Source organism: Lepus europaeus, chromosome 16 (assembly GCF_033115175.1).
Source record: "Lepus europaeus isolate LE1 chromosome 16, mLepTim1.pri, whole genome shotgun sequence".
NCBI lineage: Eukaryota > Metazoa > Chordata > Mammalia > Lagomorpha > Leporidae > Lepus > Lepus europaeus.
In genome coordinates, this window is record NC_084842.1 from 3,588,586 (window position 1) to 3,607,818 (window position 19,233).

Genomic DNA, 19,233 nt, shown 5'->3' on the forward strand with positions numbered 1-19,233 from the left:
CCTTGAGATCATTATGCTAAGTGAAATAAGCCAGATTCAAAATTACAAATATCACATTTCTCTTATTTGTGGTAGTTACTATATACATGGTATTAAAAAGTATGCAGATGTTATGTCATTTGGTATATAGTTATAAATATTACTTCACTGAATTCATATCTTTAAGTGACAATACACTCTCATTTAGACATTCAAAAAATGTAGAAAGGGTAATAGTGAGGACTCTTGGAGCACTAATAATATCTTGTTCTCGATTCATGGGTTGGTTAGGAATGTGATTAGATGACAAACACTCACTGATCTGCACAATCAATCACTTGGTATATATACATTTAAATAAAAAAGTTTTTATAAAGCCATCATTTGAGTTATATAACTCTATGATTTATAATACATTTACTGAGCATTTATACCATCATTATTACCCAATTTTAAAATATTTACATCATCTCAATAGATCCTTCATTTCCATTACAATTAATTCTTGTAACCACCTCCAATCCCACGTCACTACTTTTTCATCTAAAGATCTGAATTTTACATAAGTCGATGATGCAAAATTAATAAAATGGAAGAAAGAAAGGATTAATTGGTTAACTAAAATGTTGTATTCTGTAAATGAGATATAAATGTGGGTTTTTTTCATAAAATAATTTTGTATTGGTGATTACTGTTAAATGAACAGCAGCTAACCTATAACTGTGAGTGATTCGTGTCAGCATTTGCATTACATTAACAAAAATGAACAAGTCCTGTGACTCCTAGATTGACTGAAATACTGTTATGCAACCTAACGAGTTCTGCAAACTGGTTATAGGTTTTAATGGGATTTACATAGAATGATATCCCATAAAAGAAAAATCATTTGTATTTGGCTTCCAAAAAGGAATGAATGAAAGAAACAAAGAAAGTCCGATGGTTTATATGCTCAAAAGTCCTTCAGTATAGGTCAGGGAGGCAAGGCTGAGCTATCATGGAAACACATTGCATGCAAATAAGCTACATAAAGAATATTATGAATACACTTGGTCCTAAGCAACACTGAAAACATACATGTGAAATGGTTCATCACTTTGTCTGCACTCACCCAACAACAGAAGAGATCTTGCTGCTGCTGCTGATTTCTTCTGTCTCTGACCTATAAAATCAATAAAATTTATTTTAACGTGTCAAAGATTGTAAATCTTAAACAATTAAAAGGTCACTTGAAGAACTTCCTTCAAAGAAAGTCTGACTCAAATCAATATTTCCTCCCAACAACATAAAAACATACTGTCTCAGTATTAAAACAGAGGCCATCATCCACCTTGCTGTATTGATTGCCTCCCCTCACTCTCACTTTATATGCATTCACATATTTATGTTGTATGCACACAGTTGTATAGATTGCACCTCTTATTCTATGGTATCCCTAATTCCTCATAACCAATTAGGCCAAAACCATAAAGTAGCACTCAAAAATTTCAGTTATTATAAATCTAGATATTTCTTTCTCCATCTTATAAAATACGAATGTTCTTTATTTACATTAGTTGTTGAAAGGTAAAGCTGGAAGTAAATAGTTTGGCAAATAAAATAAATTATGAACAGGAGGCTCAATATGAGGCTTCAATATTTGCACAATGATTATAGATAAGATGCAACTTTCACTTACTCTAAAGTTTTAATACTTTGCAAAACTATTATCATCTCCTATTTGATAGAACTAGAAGATAGTAACTTAGGTACATAAGATGAAATCATTTGCACAAGGTAGGATCATTTGATATGCAATATTTACAACTTAAAACCAAGTTTTCTGAAGCTAAATGGACTTTTCTTACTAATTCACTTATACAATGCTGCCTCCTGTCTCTCAATCTGTTATTATTTACAATCTAAATGATTTCTAGTGGACAGACAAATTTACAAACTAGCAGCAGAAGTATTTAGGAAAATAACTGCTTATAATTGAGAAAGGTCCTTGAGAATTTGCATTTAATTAATTTTTGAAAGATCCTTTAAAATATATTGTCACCTCTTCTCATAAAGCTTATAGTCAGTATGTTTACTTTGACAGAGGGAATGAGCTTAGCGGTAAAATAAATTTTGCTCAGTAGCTGTCCCTCCTCCTACACTGATGCTGATGGTAGCTGTGTGGCTTTAGTAACAAGTAAGACCAGAAAACACATGATAAAAGCCAAACCAGCTTCACATGTGTCTCCAGGCAACCACTTATATTACCTTTCCTATAGTTTTAGTTATTCCTGATGCAACCGAATTTCTTTCACTTTCAACTTGCCTGTCACTTTCCGTTTCTCCTCTGTAGCACAGCTCTCTTATTTTATCCTGTTTCATTAAGACAGCCCCAATAATGATAAGCGCAGGTAGGGTGATATACAAAATGAGATGCAACTGTTTTTTCTCAAAAGTGGCATGCTTCCCAACCATATAACTTCGTGCTACAATGGAAAATAGCAAATCAAAATTACCTTAGAGATCATATTAATCCCACAAAGAGGCGGCGAGAATAATGTTACCAATAATTGGTAACATTATTCTAAAAACAAGCATTTATTTCATTTATATAGAGATATGTATAGGTATTACTATAATAAAACCCAAAAAACTAATTTATATAATGGCCCATTACTAGTGTTATTCTAATGTTCCCACCTTCACCCAGGCCTACTTGATATCAAAATACTACTCAGGGATGACAGAGGTGAAGTGCAAAACAAAAAATTTCAAAATACTAGCTTTGAGCCTTTACACTGTGGAAAAAAGACAATGAATTATGGAAGTATTTAGGAAGAAAAAAGAAACAGCCAGAAACATGCTAATCACATTATGTATTAGTGACTTATTGACACCAGTTTAAACTAAGAATATATTTGACAATACAAAGTCAACAACTGAAATTAACTGAGGAAATTCTAAAGGATGAAATGTATATTTTCCAAATTCCTAATATTGGGTACACTTTTTCTTAGTAAACAATGCTAATGCTGATAAAGAAAGAACACTTAGGGCTGGCACCATGGCTCACTTGGTTAATCCTACGCCTGTGGCGCTGGAATCCCATATGGGCACCGGGTTCTAGTCCTGGTTGCTCCTCTTCCAGTCCAGCTTTCTGCTGTGGCCCGGGAAGGCAGTGGAGGATGGCCCAAGTGCTTGGGCCCTGCACCCACACGGGAGACCAGGAGGAAGCACCTGGCCCCTGGCGCAGAAGCAGCGCACCAGTCATGGTGGCCATTTAGGGGGTGAACCAACAGAAGGAAGACCTTTCTGTCTCTCTCTCTCACTAACTCTGCCTGTCAAATTAAAAGAAAGAAAGATCACTTAAAACTTACACTGTCAGATTTTTTTTTAATCTCAGAAATAAAGCCACTTTTTTGACATCAGTTTCTTTGCAATCTAGCTTCCTATCATTTATTTTCTTCCATATTGTATTTAATTCATAATATAGTAAAGAAACCAACCATCTTCACTGAAGTGACCATCGTCAGTACTTCCAAACTCTCCTGTCTTTGGTTTGCAGTGAGGAGGAGTATATCCCTTTTCACAATGGCAGTGTTCAAAATTGTTGCAAATCTGGAATAATTTTAAAAGAATATTTTTTTCTGCACACATGTGTTTTGATGAAGACTGATGTATTATACATACTTACTCCATAGAGTATATCCCATTGTAAATAATGTGTCTTAGAGAAATTTATCAACTTCCCCCTTGCAGTTATCCATGGTTTGAAAAGCAGATCAGGCTTCTATTATTAATTTGTTTAAAAACAAATTCTTGCAAGCTGCACTCCCCAAACCAACCCTGCACCATCCATCACAATCACCTTCAACATGCCATCAATTATCATCTACTTGCTAGTTGCAACCCAGACTCTAAATTAACTAATAAGACTAGCATGAAAATTTTAACAAATTTTATTCTATGCCTTCTGTCTGTTAAAAAAAATCATTTATGTTACAGGGTGACACAAACATTTCTGTTGCTCATGGCTCTTCCACTTCATACAGTTATCGAATGCTTTACATCCAGAGTCATCTTAATGGTATCCCCTTTATCTTCACCAAAAATAATTTGATAACTTTCTCAAGATAAAATTACAGCTAGAAATCCATCTGTTAAACAATATCAAAGAGCACTAAAAAATGACTCCCGCAAACCCCATTGCAAATTATTTTTTGAAAAAGAGAAATCTCTGATTCTTCATGCTGCTTAAAATTACCACTGCAAATCCTTACCCCATGGCCATTGCAATGTGACGACGTATCGCAGAGTGTTCGATTCTTCCGAAATTCAGCTAACCGACAAGAAAACCTGAAACAAAACTAAAAAAAGCAAAAGGAAGTGAAAAGTAAAGTCAGTTGAACAGTAATATTGTATGCATGGATAATACATAGGACTTTTTTTTAAACTTGTATTATTCATAATAACCACAAAGTCCATGAAAATACAGTAATCAAATAATTGTGACTGTGTTGACTATGGGCCTTTAGATCATAAAGATGTAATCATATATAAGGAGTTAGAAGGTTTCTTTTCTTACCGCTTGGTGTTAGATGTACTCTGAGGAAGATAAATAGCTGAAGAAAATTGTTTGATAACTCCCCTGAGTTCAAGAGTTCTGAGGAGCACCTGAAAAGCAACATGCCTGGGCTCACCTGAGACCAAAGATCTCTGGGAGCAGGCAATTTATGTGAGGAGCCAGTGTTGAGCTACTAGGTAAGAGGGCAAGGTCTTAAATTCATGACTACTGTGCCATATGACAAATGGACAAGGAGGTCAAAGCCAGGAGAAAGGCTCATGGTAGATGCCCTAAGTCACAGAGGACTTCCTAAGGGTAAGATGGATGACAAGGCTTCTGGGAAAGGGAATGTCTAGCACGTGAATTTAAACAGTTCTAATGATGGCGTACATTTTTCTTCCTAGTTATTTAGAATTTGCAGTAAATTAAAAAATTTTGTGAAAGACTTTTGGATGAATTTTTTGATGAATCTTTTCCTTCTACTAATTAGAGGGTATAGGCACATGGAGGAGTCAGAACCCTCTGGCATAGAAACTTGAGCTCATTTCATTTAGATCTCAAGAGGGAAGAGTACTTAGGCCGAGTTCATATTTCACATGTGTCTAAATGAGAAAGATGTGACAAATATTCTTTTCTTATATTTGCAGTTATCAAAACATTATCATATAGATAATTAATTTATTTTTAACAAACACACCCAGATACTTTCTTAAAGAATGTATGCTAAATCTAACTTTACATAACATCTCTGGAACTTAAAAGTTACTAGGATCAATTAGAATATTAAAATGCTATTAGAGGCATTATTCATGTATAGAATATCAGGGGATTTCTATATTATATTATTGTTAATACTGTTTTATGGTATTCCAAGATGACAGAATAGGGAGGGAGCTCACTGATAGTCCAGGAAAAGATAGTTTAATAAAAGTGGAGATACTGCAGTCTCAGCGAAAAGTTAGAGAAAAAACAGCAGAGGAAACTCTTCTGGAATTAGAGGGACATGGTGGATCTACGTGGAGGGCATGAGCACCCATGGCTAGGGACCCCAGCTCCTGAGAGTCTCCTCCACACTAGCACTGGAAAGAGAGGTGAGATGAAACCGCAGTAGCCTGAGACACTGGCAGAAAAATGACAGGAAGAGCCTAAAGGGAATGAGGCTTAAAGCCCCATGAGGGAAAGTACACCAGCCTAACTAGAGGAGAGAAAAAATAACAGGGACAATATGGACACGGTTCTCTCCACTCACCTTGCAAGGGTGTGTGAGATAATAGAGCAGGTGCCATTTTGGACATATGTAACAGCTGTGCCAGCTTGGATCTGCGCCTGCCCTCAGCCAAGCAGAAAAACCTGACTCTGGTGGGGAGTAATAACAGGAGACTAAGACCTAGTGAATGTGTGGAGCTTATGAACCAGGATATTGAAAAAAAAATGAGGGTGTATGGGAGAACTCATGGTGTGGCTGAGACATAAGTACTCAGTGGGAGACACCACAAGCTCAGGTGGCCTTGGCTACCCAGTGACAGACATTTCAGGGGAATCTGAGCTTAACTGTGGACTGCACAGATCCTTTGTGTGGTCCTTGATAGAGCAGATGAATATTATACCCACTGGGGCTAGCGCTCAGGCACTGATTGCCATCAAGGAGAAGAGCTCAGCTGAACAGAACTACTTCCCTTCTGAATAAAAAAAAATAATATAGAGAGAAGATTTACCACTTCAACCCAGGTGTATCACCTTTGGCACACCCTTAACCCTGAAGAACTGAACAGAGCTCTCTGGCCACAGCCACAATAAGCCTCTAGAGATTCACCAAATGCAGACAGTCCACTTAATCTAGAGTCATAGTATAATGATAAAAGCTGCCACAGTAAAAAAAAAGAAGAAAACAAAGAATATTTCTACAAAGTCAAACAACAAATGGAAAAACTGAGGAAACAAGAACAAGGAAGACAACATGATGCTCCCGAAAGAATATGACATTCCAATATAAGATTATAAAGATGATGAGATAGAAGAAATGCAAGAAATGGAACTCAAAAATTTTCTAAGAATATTTAGAAATAATCAAAAACAAATGCATGAATTATTGAAATCCATGCAGGACATGACAGAAAATCTCTCTCATGAAAATGAAATCTTAAAGAGGAATCAAAATGAAATGAGGAATTTAGTAGAACATGAAATTAAGATATTGAAGAGTAATCAAAATGAAATGAAGAATTCAATAGAACAAATAAAAAATGCAGTTGAGAGCCTTAAAAATAGAATCAGTGAGGCAGAAGAGAGAATATCGGACTTAGAAGACAGAGCACAGGAAAGTATACAGTCAAACCAAAGAAGAGGAAATTAGAAACCAAAAAATATTGTTGGGAATCTATAAGATACTATTAAAAATCCCAACATTTGGATTCTAGCAGTTCCTGAAGGGATGGAGAGAGAGAAAGGATTAAAAGGCCTTTTTAGTAAGATACTAGCAGAAAACCCAGGTTTGGAGAAAGAAAGAGATATCCAAGTACAGAAGCACACAGAGCACCCAATAAACATGAGCAGAAGAGATCCTTTCCATGACACATTATAATCAAACTCACCACAGTGAAACATAAAGAAAATATTCTAAAATGTGCAAGAGAGAAACGTCAGATTACTCTCAGAGGATCTCCAATTAGACTCACAGCAGACTTCTCATCAGAAACCCTACAGACTATAAGGGAATGGTGAGACATAGCCCAAGTACTAAGAGAAAAAAACTGCCAGCTCAGAATATTATATCCTGTAAAGCTTTCATTTGTGAATGAAGGTGAGATAAAGACCTTTCACAGCAAACAGAAATTGAAAGAATATGTCACCTCTAGTACAGCCCTGCAAAAGAGGCGTTAAACACAGAAACACAGAAACAAGGTCATCAATACAAAAGAAGGTAAAGGAAGAAAATCTCTCAGTAAAAGATCACAGGAATTTCAAAGTATATATTGGAAATATCTTTGGAAAAATGGAAGGGGCAAGTCACTACTTATCAATAGTCACATTGAATGTAAATGGCCTCAATTCTCCAGTTAAAAGACACAGACTAGCTGAATGATTTGAAAACAAAACCCACCTATTTGCTGCTTATAAGAAGTACATCTTTTCAACAAAGGTTCATGCAGACTGAAAGTGAAAGGTTGTAAAAAGCTATTCTATGCCAACAGAAACCAAAAAAGAGCTGGTGTAACCATCTTAATATCAGACAAAATAAACTTTAACACAAAAACTGTTAAGAGAGACAAAGAGGGGCACTATATAAGGATTAAGGGATCAATTCAACAGGAAGATGAAACTATTATAAACGTATATGCACCTAATTACAGGGCACTGGATTATTTAAAAGATATGTTAAGGAACTTAAAGGGAGACTTAGATTCCAATACAATAGTAGTGGGGGACTTCAGTACTCCACTTTCAGCAATGGACAGATCAACAAGAAAGATCAAAAAGGAAACAGCAGATTTAATCGACACTATAGCCCAAAAGGATCTAACAGATATCTACAGAACTTTTTATCCTACACTTAAAGGATACACATTCTTCTCAGCAGTACATGGGACTTACTCTAGGATGGACAACATACTAGGCCATAAAGCAAGTCTCAGCAAATTCAAAAGAATAGAAACCATACAATGCATATTCTCAGGTCACAATGGAATGAAGCTGGAAATTGGCAACTCAGGAATCCCTAGAGCATATGCAAACACATGGAGACTGACAATATGCTCCTGAATGAACAGTGGGTCAAGGAAGATATCAAAAGAGAAATCAAAACTTTCTGGAAGCAAATGAAGATAACAACACAACATTCCAAAATTTATGGGATACAGCAAAAGCAGTGTTATGAGGAAAGGTTATAGCAATAGATGCCTACAACAAGAATTTGGAAAGGCACCAAACAAATGAGCTATCAATGCATCTCAACAATCTAAGAAAACTGCAGCAAACCAGATCTAAAACTAGTAGGAGAATAGAAATAATTAAAATTAGAGAAGAAATCAACAGACTTCAAAAAAATTACAAAAGATCAGCTGGTTCTTTGAAAAAATAAATAAAGTTGACACACCATTAGTCCAACTAACTAAAAAAAGAAAAGACCCAAATCAATAAAATCAGAAATAGAAGAATGAATGTAACAACAGACACCACAGAAACAAAAAGAGTCATCAGAAATTACTACAAAGAGTTGTATGCCAGGAAACAGGGAAATCTATCAGAAATGGATAGATTCCTGGACACATACAACCTACCTAATTTGAACCGTGAAGACATAGAAAACCTAAACAGACCCATAACTGAGTCAGAAATTGAATCAGTAATAAAGGTCATACAAAAAAAAAAAAAAAAAGCCCAGGACCAGATGGATTCACTGCTGAATTCTACCAGATATTTAAAGAAGAACTAACTCCAATTCTTCTCAAACTATATAGAACAATGGAAAAAGAGGGACTCCTCCCAAATTCTTTCTATGATGTCAACATCACCTTAATTCGTAAACCTGAAAAAGACCCAGAAGAGAAAGAGAATTATAGACCAATTTCCCTGATAAACATAGACAAAAGAATCCTCAATAAAATTCTGGCCAATAGAATGCAACAACACATCAGAAAGATTATCCACCCAGACCAAGTGGGAATTATTCCTGGTATGCAGGGATGGTTCAATGTTCGCAAATCAATCAATGTGATACACCAAATTAACATATTGTAGAAAAAAACATATGATTCTCTCAATAGATGCAGAGAAAGCATTTGATAAAATACAACACCCTTTCAAGATGAAAACTCTAAGCAAATTTTGGGTATAGAAGGAACATTCCTCAATACAATCAAAGCAATTTATGAAAAACCCACGGCCAGCATCCTATTGAATAGGGAAAAGTTGGAAGCATTTCCACTGAGATCTGGTACCAGACAGGGATGTCTACTATCACCACTGCCATTCAATATAGTTCTGGCCAGTGCCGCGGCTCAACAGGCTAATCCTCTGCCTTGCGGTGCTGGCACACCGGGTTCTAGTCCCGGTCGGGGCGCCGGATTCTGTCCTGGTCGCACCTCTTCCAGGCCAGCTCTCAGCTATGGCCAGGGAGTGCAGTGGAGGATGGCCCAAGTCCTTGGTCCCTGCACCCCATGGGACACCAGGAGAAGCACCTGGCTCCTGCCATTGGATCAGTGCAGTGAGCCAGCCGCAGCACGCTGGCCGTGGCGGCCATTGGAGGGTGAACCAATGGCAAAGGAACACCTTTCTCTCTGTCTCTCTCTCTCACTGTCCACTCTGCCTGTCAAAAAAAATATATATATAGTTCTGGAAGTTTTAGCCAGAGCCATTAGGCAAGAAAAAGAAATTAAAGGGATCCAAATTGGGAAGGAAGAATTGAAAGTATCCCTCTTTGCAGATGATATGATCCTTTATTTAGGGAATCCAAACTACTCTACTAAGAGACTATTGGAACGCATAGCAGAGTTTGGCAAAGTAGCGGGATATAAAAATGCACAAATATGAACAGCCTTGGTATACACAGGCAATGCCACGGCGGAGGAATAACTCCTAAGATCAATCCCATTCACAATTGCTACAAAAACAATCAAATACCTTGGAATAAACTTAACCAAGGACGTGAAATATCTCTACGATGAAAATTACAAAACCTTAAAGAAAGAAATAGAAGAGGATACCAAAAAATGGAGAAATCTTCCATGCTCATGGAGTGGAAGAATCAATATCATCAAAATGTCTATTCTCCCAAAAGCAATTTATACATTAAATGCAATAGCAATCAAGATACCGAAGACATTCTTCTCACATCTGGAAAAAATGATGCTGAAATTCATATGGAGACACAGGAGACCTCGAATAGCCAAAGCAATCTTGTACAACAAAAACAAAGCCGGAGGCATCACAATACCAGATTTCAGGACATACTACAGGGCAGTTGTTATCAAAACAGCATAGTACTGGTACAGAAACAGATGGATAGACCAGTGGAACAGAATAGAAACACCAGAAATCAATCCAAATGTCTACAGCCAACTTATATTTGATCAAGGATCTAAAACCAATTCCTGGAGCAAGGACAGTCTATTCAACAAATGGTGTTGGGAAAACTAGATTTCCACATGCAGAAGCATGAAGATATTCTCCTATCTTACACCTTACACAAAAATTCCCAAAGGGACAAATACATGTTCTCCCTGATTGGTAACAGCTAACTGAGCACCTAAAAGGAAATCTGTTGAAGTGAAATGGACACTATGTAAAAAATGTCTTAATCAGCCCTTGTCCCGACTGTCGAGGAACAACTTACTATTTTATTACAGAAGTCCTCAACAAAATAGTAGCTAATTGAATACAATAATAAGTCAAAAAGATCATTCACATGGACCAAGTGGGATTTATCCCTTATATGCAGGGCTGGTTCAACATAAGAAAATCAATAAACGTGACACATCACATTAACAAATTGAAGAATAAAACCATCTGATTATCTTAATACATATGGAGAAAGTATTTGATGAAGTACAATACCCTTTCATGATAAAGACCTTAAGCAAATTGTGTGTAGAAGGAACATTTCTCAACACAATCAAGGCAGTATATCAAAAAGCCATACCCAGTATCATATTGAATGAGGAAACATTGGAAACATTTCCAACTAAGGTCCAGAACCAGATGAGCATGCCCACTTTCACCACTGCTATTCATTATTGTTCTGGAAGGTTTAATCAGAGTCATTAGGGAAGATAAATCAAAGGGATATAAATTGAAAAGAAAGAAGTCAAGTTATCCCTCTTTGCAGATAACATGATTCTATATATAGGGGAGCAAAAAAGTCCAGTAGGAGACTACTGGAACTCATAAAAACATTTTGGTAAAATGGCAAGATAGAAAATAAACACACAAAAATCAATAGCCTTTGTACACACAGACAATGTCATGACTGAGGATTAACTTGTAAGACTGGTCCCTTTCAAAAAAATGTAAATGTCTTGTAATATATTTAATCAAGGATGAAAAAGATATCTATAATGAAAATTACAAAACATTAAAGAAAGAATAAGAAACAGAAATAAGAAAAAAAAATCTTACAGGTTCTGGAATTGAAAGAATCAATATAATTAAAATGTCCATATTGCCCAAAGCAATTTACAGATTAAATGCAAACCTATCAAAATACCTATGACGTTCTTCTCAGATCTAGAAAAAATGATGCTAAAATATCATATAGAAACACAACAGACCCAGAATACTTAATGCAGTCTTAAACAACAAATACAAAACTGGAGGAATTATAATACTAGATTTCAGTACATGCTACAGTGCAGTTATAATGAAAACATCCTGGTACTAGCACAGAAATAGACATGAAGACAAATGAAACACCATAGAATTCCCAGAAATCAACTCATGCACCTGTACTCAACTAATCTCTGACAAAGGAGCTGAAATCAATCCCTGGAGAATGGACAGTCTCTCCAACAACTGGTGATGGAAAATTGGATCTATACATGCAGAAGTATGAAACAAGACTCCTTCCTATTCCTTTTATAAAAATTAGCTGAAAATGTATCAAGGGTCTAAATCTATGACCAGATACAATGAAATTACTCAACAAAAACATCAGGGAAACTCTATAGGACATTGGCATAAGCAAAGACTTCTAGGATAGGACCCCAGAAGCACAAGTGGAGCTTCTGCATTGCAAAGGAAACACTCAAGAAAGTGAAGAGGCAACACATAAAATAGGAGAAAATTTTTGTGAACTATGCAACTGATAAAGGATTGATACCCAGGATCTACAAATATCAAAAAACTCAATAACAACAAAACAAACAATCCACTTAAGAAATGGGTAAAGGGGCCAGCGCTGTGGCTCAACAGGCTAATCCTCCGCCTTGTGGTGCCAGCACACCAGGTTCTAGTCCCAGTCGGGGCGCCGGATTCTGTCCTGGTTGCCCCTCTTCCAGGCCAGCTCTCTGCTGTGGCCAGGGAGTGCTGTGGAGGATGGCCCAAGTCCTTGGGCCCTGCATCCCATGGGAGACCAGGATAAGCACCTGGCTCCTGGCTTCGGATCAGCACGGTGCGCCAGCCGCAGCGCGCCGACCGCGGCAGCCATTGGAGGGTGAACCAATGGCAAAAGGAAGACCTTTCTCTTTGTCTCTCTCTCTCACTGTCCACTCTGCCTGTCCAAAAAAAAAAAAAAAAGAAAGAAAAAAAAAGAAATGGGTAAAGGACATGAACAGGCATATTTTTAAAGGATGAAATATAAATGGCCAACAAACACTTGAAAAAAATGCTCCGAATCACTAAACATCAGGGAAATGCAAATCAAAACTTCGATGAGATTTTCCCTCACCCCAATTAGAATGGCTATCATTCAAAAATAAACAAATAATAAATGCTGGTGAGAATGTGAGAAAAAATCTACCCTAATACACAGTTGGTGGGAATGTAAACTAGTACACCTATTATGCATGACAGATGGTGATTCTTCAGAAATCAGAAAATAGATCTACCATATGATCCAGCCATCCTGGTCCCAGGAATTTACCCAAATAAAATGACATCAGCATATAAAAAAGTTATTTCTATTCCCATGTTTATTGCAGCTCAATTCACAATTGCTAAAATATGGAACCAACCCGATGTTCAATCAGCTGATGACTGATGAAGAAAATGTGGTATATATATATATATATATATATATATATATATATACCATGAACTACTACTCAGCCATAAAGAAAGAAACCCTGTGTGCTGCAACTAAATGGTGCAACTGGAAGTATTATGCTTAGTGGAATAAGGCAGCCTCAAAAAGACAAATATTATATGTTTTTCTGATATGTGACAATGAATGCATAATACCAAACAATATTGCAGGGAAATGATCAGTTTGGGATATGATTGTTATTTTTAGCCCTTGTTTATATTCCTGTGAGACTACAGTCTTCATGAATAGTGGCGATTTAAGCCTGTGATTATAGGGTAGATTAAAATTATGTCCTTGCAAAAACTTACGGATAGAGGGGGAGGAGGAAGGAGTTTTGGGGGTAAGTAGGGAAGTATGGAGAGTTCATTTGTCTTCTTGGAACTATAAGTATGGAATATATAATATATGTTCTGTTTATTTTGATAAGAATAAATGAATAAAGGAATTTCCATTTTAGAAGATAAAGAACATTAGAGAAATGTATAGCAATGATGATTGTGCAACACTATGAGTATATATTCTACATTTCAAAATAATTGAAATAATTGACGAGTTAATGCTGCATGTATTTTACAACAAATAAAATATGGGAAATGCACTGGGTGATATATTGTTAAATAAGTATAATCATAAAAACATTTTAAATGAATTTTTGTAGTTCAAATTACCATATCAGGACCACAGATGGTTCCATCTTGTACAAACGTTTCATCTCTACTATCAGCTGAAGTGTATGGAGATGTCGACCAAGGAAGGTTTTCAGGTGGCTTGATGGGTAGATATGTTGATACACATATGTCATCTTGAACATGTGAGTAAATCACAGATAAATTTACACGTGAAATCATTCTCTTGTGTGGCCATGCACAAATTAATTTTCCACACAGCAAATCTCTAAAAGTATAAGGGAGAAAAAATCTTTTATCATTTATTGAAATAGCCAGTTGCTGAAATAGGTAAGTTAGAAAATGTCTTATTAATTTACACCCAGGTTTCAGCAATTTTTTTTCCTCAGTAAAGATTTTTGAGACCATGGAGATATAGTATGGCTTTTTTGCTTTCTAAGCAATTTGGCAAGAGAAAAGTTAATAATTTCTACTATCTGATGGCCCATATCTCTTCTATGTTAGATGATGAGTAAATGAGTAAAATGGGAACTGTAATTCTTATTCTGCACATGTGATGTATGTAAACATATGTAAACTGCCTAACACCAAACCTAGCTCATCACAACTATAAACAGAAGTCATTTTTATGGTCATTACTCTTTTATCTATAGGCACTGGATGCATGTTATTGGAGGAAATGGACAATATCATCAAATAAGATTATGTAGTAAAGATAACCCAGCAAAAATGTGTTTTCACTATAATCTATCATCTACATACAAACAAAATCTTACTATCTAAATACATACGAAAATTGGCAAGGACCGTTGCCACAGTTTCCAAATTTGTCTCCTCTGGCATTTATCTCATCAAAACATGTAAATGGAGCACCTCTAGAATCTAAAAACAACATCTCAATTAGTTATATAGAATTTAAATTACATTATAGCAATATACATAATTTGTATGTTATAACATGATCCCTAAGGAAGTTTACCATTATCCAGCGTTAAAATATTACTAGAGGGAGAACTAGATTAAAAAGCTAACTCCTGATGTTAAATCTGATAGACTTTGTTCTGCCTCAAATAGAAATAAACAGCAACATTTCTGGAACATTCTATTGCTAGGAAAATAAGTAGTTGTGACCCCCACTATTTACACAAACTGCTTACTTTTTGTGTTAGTTGTCTACCTACGTGAAAACAAACAAAGCTGGAGAGAAAATGTATTTATAGAAATACTGATAACAAACTCAATGAGAATTTTTCTAACACTCCTTCTTATTATCCCCATTTTCTCATATCATAATAATTAGTAAATGAGAATTATTTATTACTTAATTTTTTTATTTTTTATTTATTTAATTTAATTTAATTTATTTATTTTTTTTGACAGGCAGAGTGGACAGTGAAAGAGAGAGACAGAGAGAAAGGTCTTCCTTTTGCCGTTGGTTCACCCTCCAATGGCCGCCACGGCTGGCGTGCTGCAGCCGGTGCATTGCGCTGATCCAAAGCCAGGAGCCAGGTGCTTCTCTTGGTCTCCCATGCGGGTGCAGGGCCCAAGGACTTGGGCCATCCTCCACAGCACTCCCTGGCCATAGCAGAGAGCTGGCCTGGAAGAGGGGCAACCAGGACAGAATCTGGTGCCCCGACCTGGACTAGAACCCGGTGTGCCAACGCCTTAGGCAGAGGATTAGCCTTATTGAGCCGCGGCGCCGGCCCTTAATTTTTATTTATTTGAGTGGCAGACAGAGAGACAAAGTGGAGGAGAGAGGGAGAGAGCTCTTAGCTGCTGGATCACTCTTTTCATTCCTCACAACATACAAGACTGGACCAGGCTGAAGCCAGGAGCTGACAATTCAACTTGGGTCTCCCACATAGAGGGCAAGAAACCAAATGCTTAAGCCATCACCAGCTGTCTTCCAAGGTACACATCAGCAGGAAGTTGGAATTGGGAATGGTGATTGGAATTGAATGTAGGTACACCCATATGGGAGTGTCTTAACTTCTTAAAATCAGATGGAACATCAGTGTTCACTTTCTTTAGTTTTCTTACATATTTAGTGTGTCTAATTTAATGTTATAAACATTTAAAATATACATATAATAGCTTCCCCACCAGTTTCACTTGGTGACTTAATGGTGAGTTGCTTTGATCCTAATTATTATATGTTAAAAATCACTGAGGTCTTTTGTAGTTACCACTACTTATTGGGCAGGGAGCTCTTTTCAATAATTTCAGAATTTCATAATGGATAACATGATCTATAGATTTCAGTGTCCTGAAGGACACATTCAATAATAAATATTTATAGCTGTGGGATGCTACAAAATGGTATAGAGAATTTTGTGAAGAGAATCTATTATCAATAGCAATTCTCCTTTTGGAAAAGGATGGCTCTTGGAAGTCACACAATAAGTAGTAACTTTCTGTTTGCTTTTCTGCAATCATTGAATTTAAATTTTCCAGTTCCCTCAAATTATACAACGGGTCAAGGTTAATAAGACTAAAAATTGTGTATTTGGATGGAGTGAGGGACCTGGTAATTAAAATAAATAACATTTTAAAGCAATATTTTAAATCAAAACTAATGCAAAAAAAACATGCTGAACAAAATTATAACAATTTAGATAAGACAGGTCATTTGTATTATGACCCTGCTTTCCTGGGCCAGAGGGTAGTGCACAGTCATGGGATGACCCCTGATGTCAAGGGTTAGTGGTTCAGTAACCTGGTCACAGCTACAGTAGCTTAATGTGCACATGCTCTCAGAGGGGATTTGGAAAACAAGGATATATTTCTCTTTCCTCTTTCTCCTTTCCCACTTCCCTTCTCCTTTCTGCTCTCTTCATTTCTCTCTGCCTCTCCCTCCTCTCTCATCTCCTTACTCCATAGTCCTTAACCAAGCCCTTTGAGTTTGCCTTCCAATTCCCTTTTTTCCTCCCCTTCCCTCCTCCCTTCTGTCCCCTCTTCTCCCTTACTCTCACCTCCCCTCCCCTTCCTATGCAGTTGAAAGAACCATCACTCAAAAAACATTTATTTTGGAATCCTCTTATACAATTGATCATCTTAATTGTTAAATCCGTGGGTTTTGTAACTCAGTGCTTTACCACCATATTCGATTCCCAGAGCATGGTTTGTCTTCCAAAGATTCAAGATCTGGGTGCCTGGTCCTCAGAGTAATGGTATTGGCAGGTGGTAGGACCTTTAAGAGGTATCTTTGTCATAACTCCCCTCCTAAAGGGATCTACTGATCCTGTAGATTATTCTAGGTCTCAGAAGAGAGAATTACTTTCCTCCAGAGAAGGTTATTATACAACAGTAAGCATGGCTTTTCCTCAGCCTCTTACTTTCTCCCTTCTTATTTGATGCCTTGCATGTGCTCCTATCCCATGATGTCTTTTGACATGTTATTATGCAGCTGACACCAAACTTGTGATTTTGGACATCCCATTGATCAGAATCATGAGCCAAATAAACGTCTTTCCTTTGTAAAGTACCAAGACTCCACTGCATTTTTAAAAAAGATTTATTTTATTTATTTTAAAGGCAGAGTTGCAGAGGCAGAGAGAGACACACACAAAGAGAGAGAGAGAGAGAGAGAGAGGTCTTCCATCCTTCCACCAACTGGTTCACTCCCCAGATGGCCGAAATGGCTGGAGCTGCTCCAATCCACAGCCAGGAGCCAGGAGCTTCCTCCAGGACTCCCATGCGAGCGCAGGGCCCCAAGCACTTGGGCTGTCTTCTGCTGCCTTCCCAAGCCATAGCAGAAAGCTAGATTGGAAGTGGAGCAGCCAGGACTTGAACCAGCATCCATATGGGATGCCGGCGATGCAGTCTGGGGCTTTAATCTGCTGTGCCACAAGTGTGGGCCCTTGTTGCATTTTTACAGCAACAAAAACAGACTAAGACACTACCTCAATGTACCCTTCAGTAACCACCTTTTCTGGTTTTTTTCAGGTTACCATAAATGTCAGTTTCTATGCTTACTAAACTTTAAGTTATATTCTAGGGGTATTTACACAACTAACTAGTTTTCATCAAAGATCCATGACCTGTTATAGCCTGTTTCTTAATTTAACAGCATTGTAGCTTTGACTAAATAAAATATCCTTAGGCTTCATACAGGAATTAGATTTAAATTTTTATTCTGTTGCATGATGTATAAGCACCATGGATCATTGAAAACTCTGAACTTATTTTGATATATTTTTGATTTACCCCCATGTAACTATCCATAATCCAGCAAGTCATTTATAATTCCATACTAAGCATATTTTTATAGTCTGGAAAATATCTACACATAGAGCCAAACTTCAGGACACTTCCATAAATGTTATTGATCCAAAACTGTTTTGATAGATCATGATATCTTAAAGTTGAAGAAGGATGGAGTGGGTGCATGGTCCAGTGGTTAAGTCACCTCCTGGAATGCCTGCATCCCAATGGGAGTGCCTGGATCAAGTCCTGGTTACTCTGCTTCTGATCCATGTTCCTACTAATGTACACCATGGAAGGTGGCAGGTGTTGGTGCAAGTAGTATGGTCCTTGCCACCAAAGTAGGATACCTGGATTAAGATCTGGGATCCTGGATTTTGCCTGGCCTGGATCTGACTGTTGCAGGCATTTGGCGAGTAAATGAGTAGATAAGAAGATGAAAGTGCACTCTCTCTCTCTTTCTTTCTCTTTCTCCTTTCCTTTTTCTGTCTCTCCTTTTTCTATCTCTCTAACTCTCTCTCTTTCTTCTTCCTTTCTCCTTCTCTCCCCACCTCCACAATTCAAATACAATGAAAACAAATTTAAAAACTTTTCATTGAAAAAAAGACAACACCAGGTTGATGGTGCAATTGCTGTATGTACATCAATGTGGAAATCAATCTTTTTTAGAATCCCAAGGCACTGAATTAGCCAAACCTGTGGCTCTCTCTAGAGAAAGGAATCGGAGCCCTGGCACTGCTGACATAGTGCTTTTAAGTACTGTAGGGTGTTCGGAAGCATCTGTAGCCATTACCTGCTACAAACCAGTATCAACTCTAATCCAGCTGTGAGAACCAAAATGCCTCCACGTATTTTGTGTATTGAGCAGAGGACATGGATGCTGTTAAACATCCTACAATACACAGGACAGTTTCTTACCCTGATACCAGAAATTAATAATTGGCCTAAAATATTAATTTCTCTGAGGTTAAGAAACTCTTACATACCTGTTGAGTAAGCACTCAGATTCATTTAGGTGATATACAACTCAATCTGATGATAAATACCTCTAGTAGAGTATGTGACTTTATAATCAATGAGACTTTCCACCTTCTAGAGGGTAAATATCACCACAAAACAATGACCAAAGACATTAAAATCATTTTATA

At 37.1% G+C, this 19,233-nt stretch overlaps 1 protein-coding gene across 1 annotated transcript in view; it reads right to left on the minus strand.

Moving 5' to 3' along the window:
- Positions 1 to 2,092: 2,092 nt before the first annotated feature.
- LOC133775467 (disintegrin and metalloproteinase domain-containing protein 5-like) overlaps positions 2,093 to 19,233 on the minus strand; it is an 81,824-nt gene continuing 64,683 nt past the window's right edge. Inside the window, exons 12-17 of the mRNA XM_062213800.1 lie at positions 14,674 to 14,764; positions 13,925 to 14,150; positions 4,236 to 4,322; positions 3,462 to 3,573; positions 2,224 to 2,441; positions 2,093 to 2,140 (exon numbers count right to left, since the gene is read on the minus strand). Coding sequence (XP_062069784.1) covers positions 2,093 to 2,140; positions 2,224 to 2,441; positions 3,462 to 3,573; positions 4,236 to 4,322; positions 13,925 to 14,150; positions 14,674 to 14,764 — 782 coding nt within the window. The remainder of the gene's footprint in view (positions 2,141 to 2,223; positions 2,442 to 3,461; positions 3,574 to 4,235; positions 4,323 to 13,924; positions 14,151 to 14,673; positions 14,765 to 19,233) is intronic.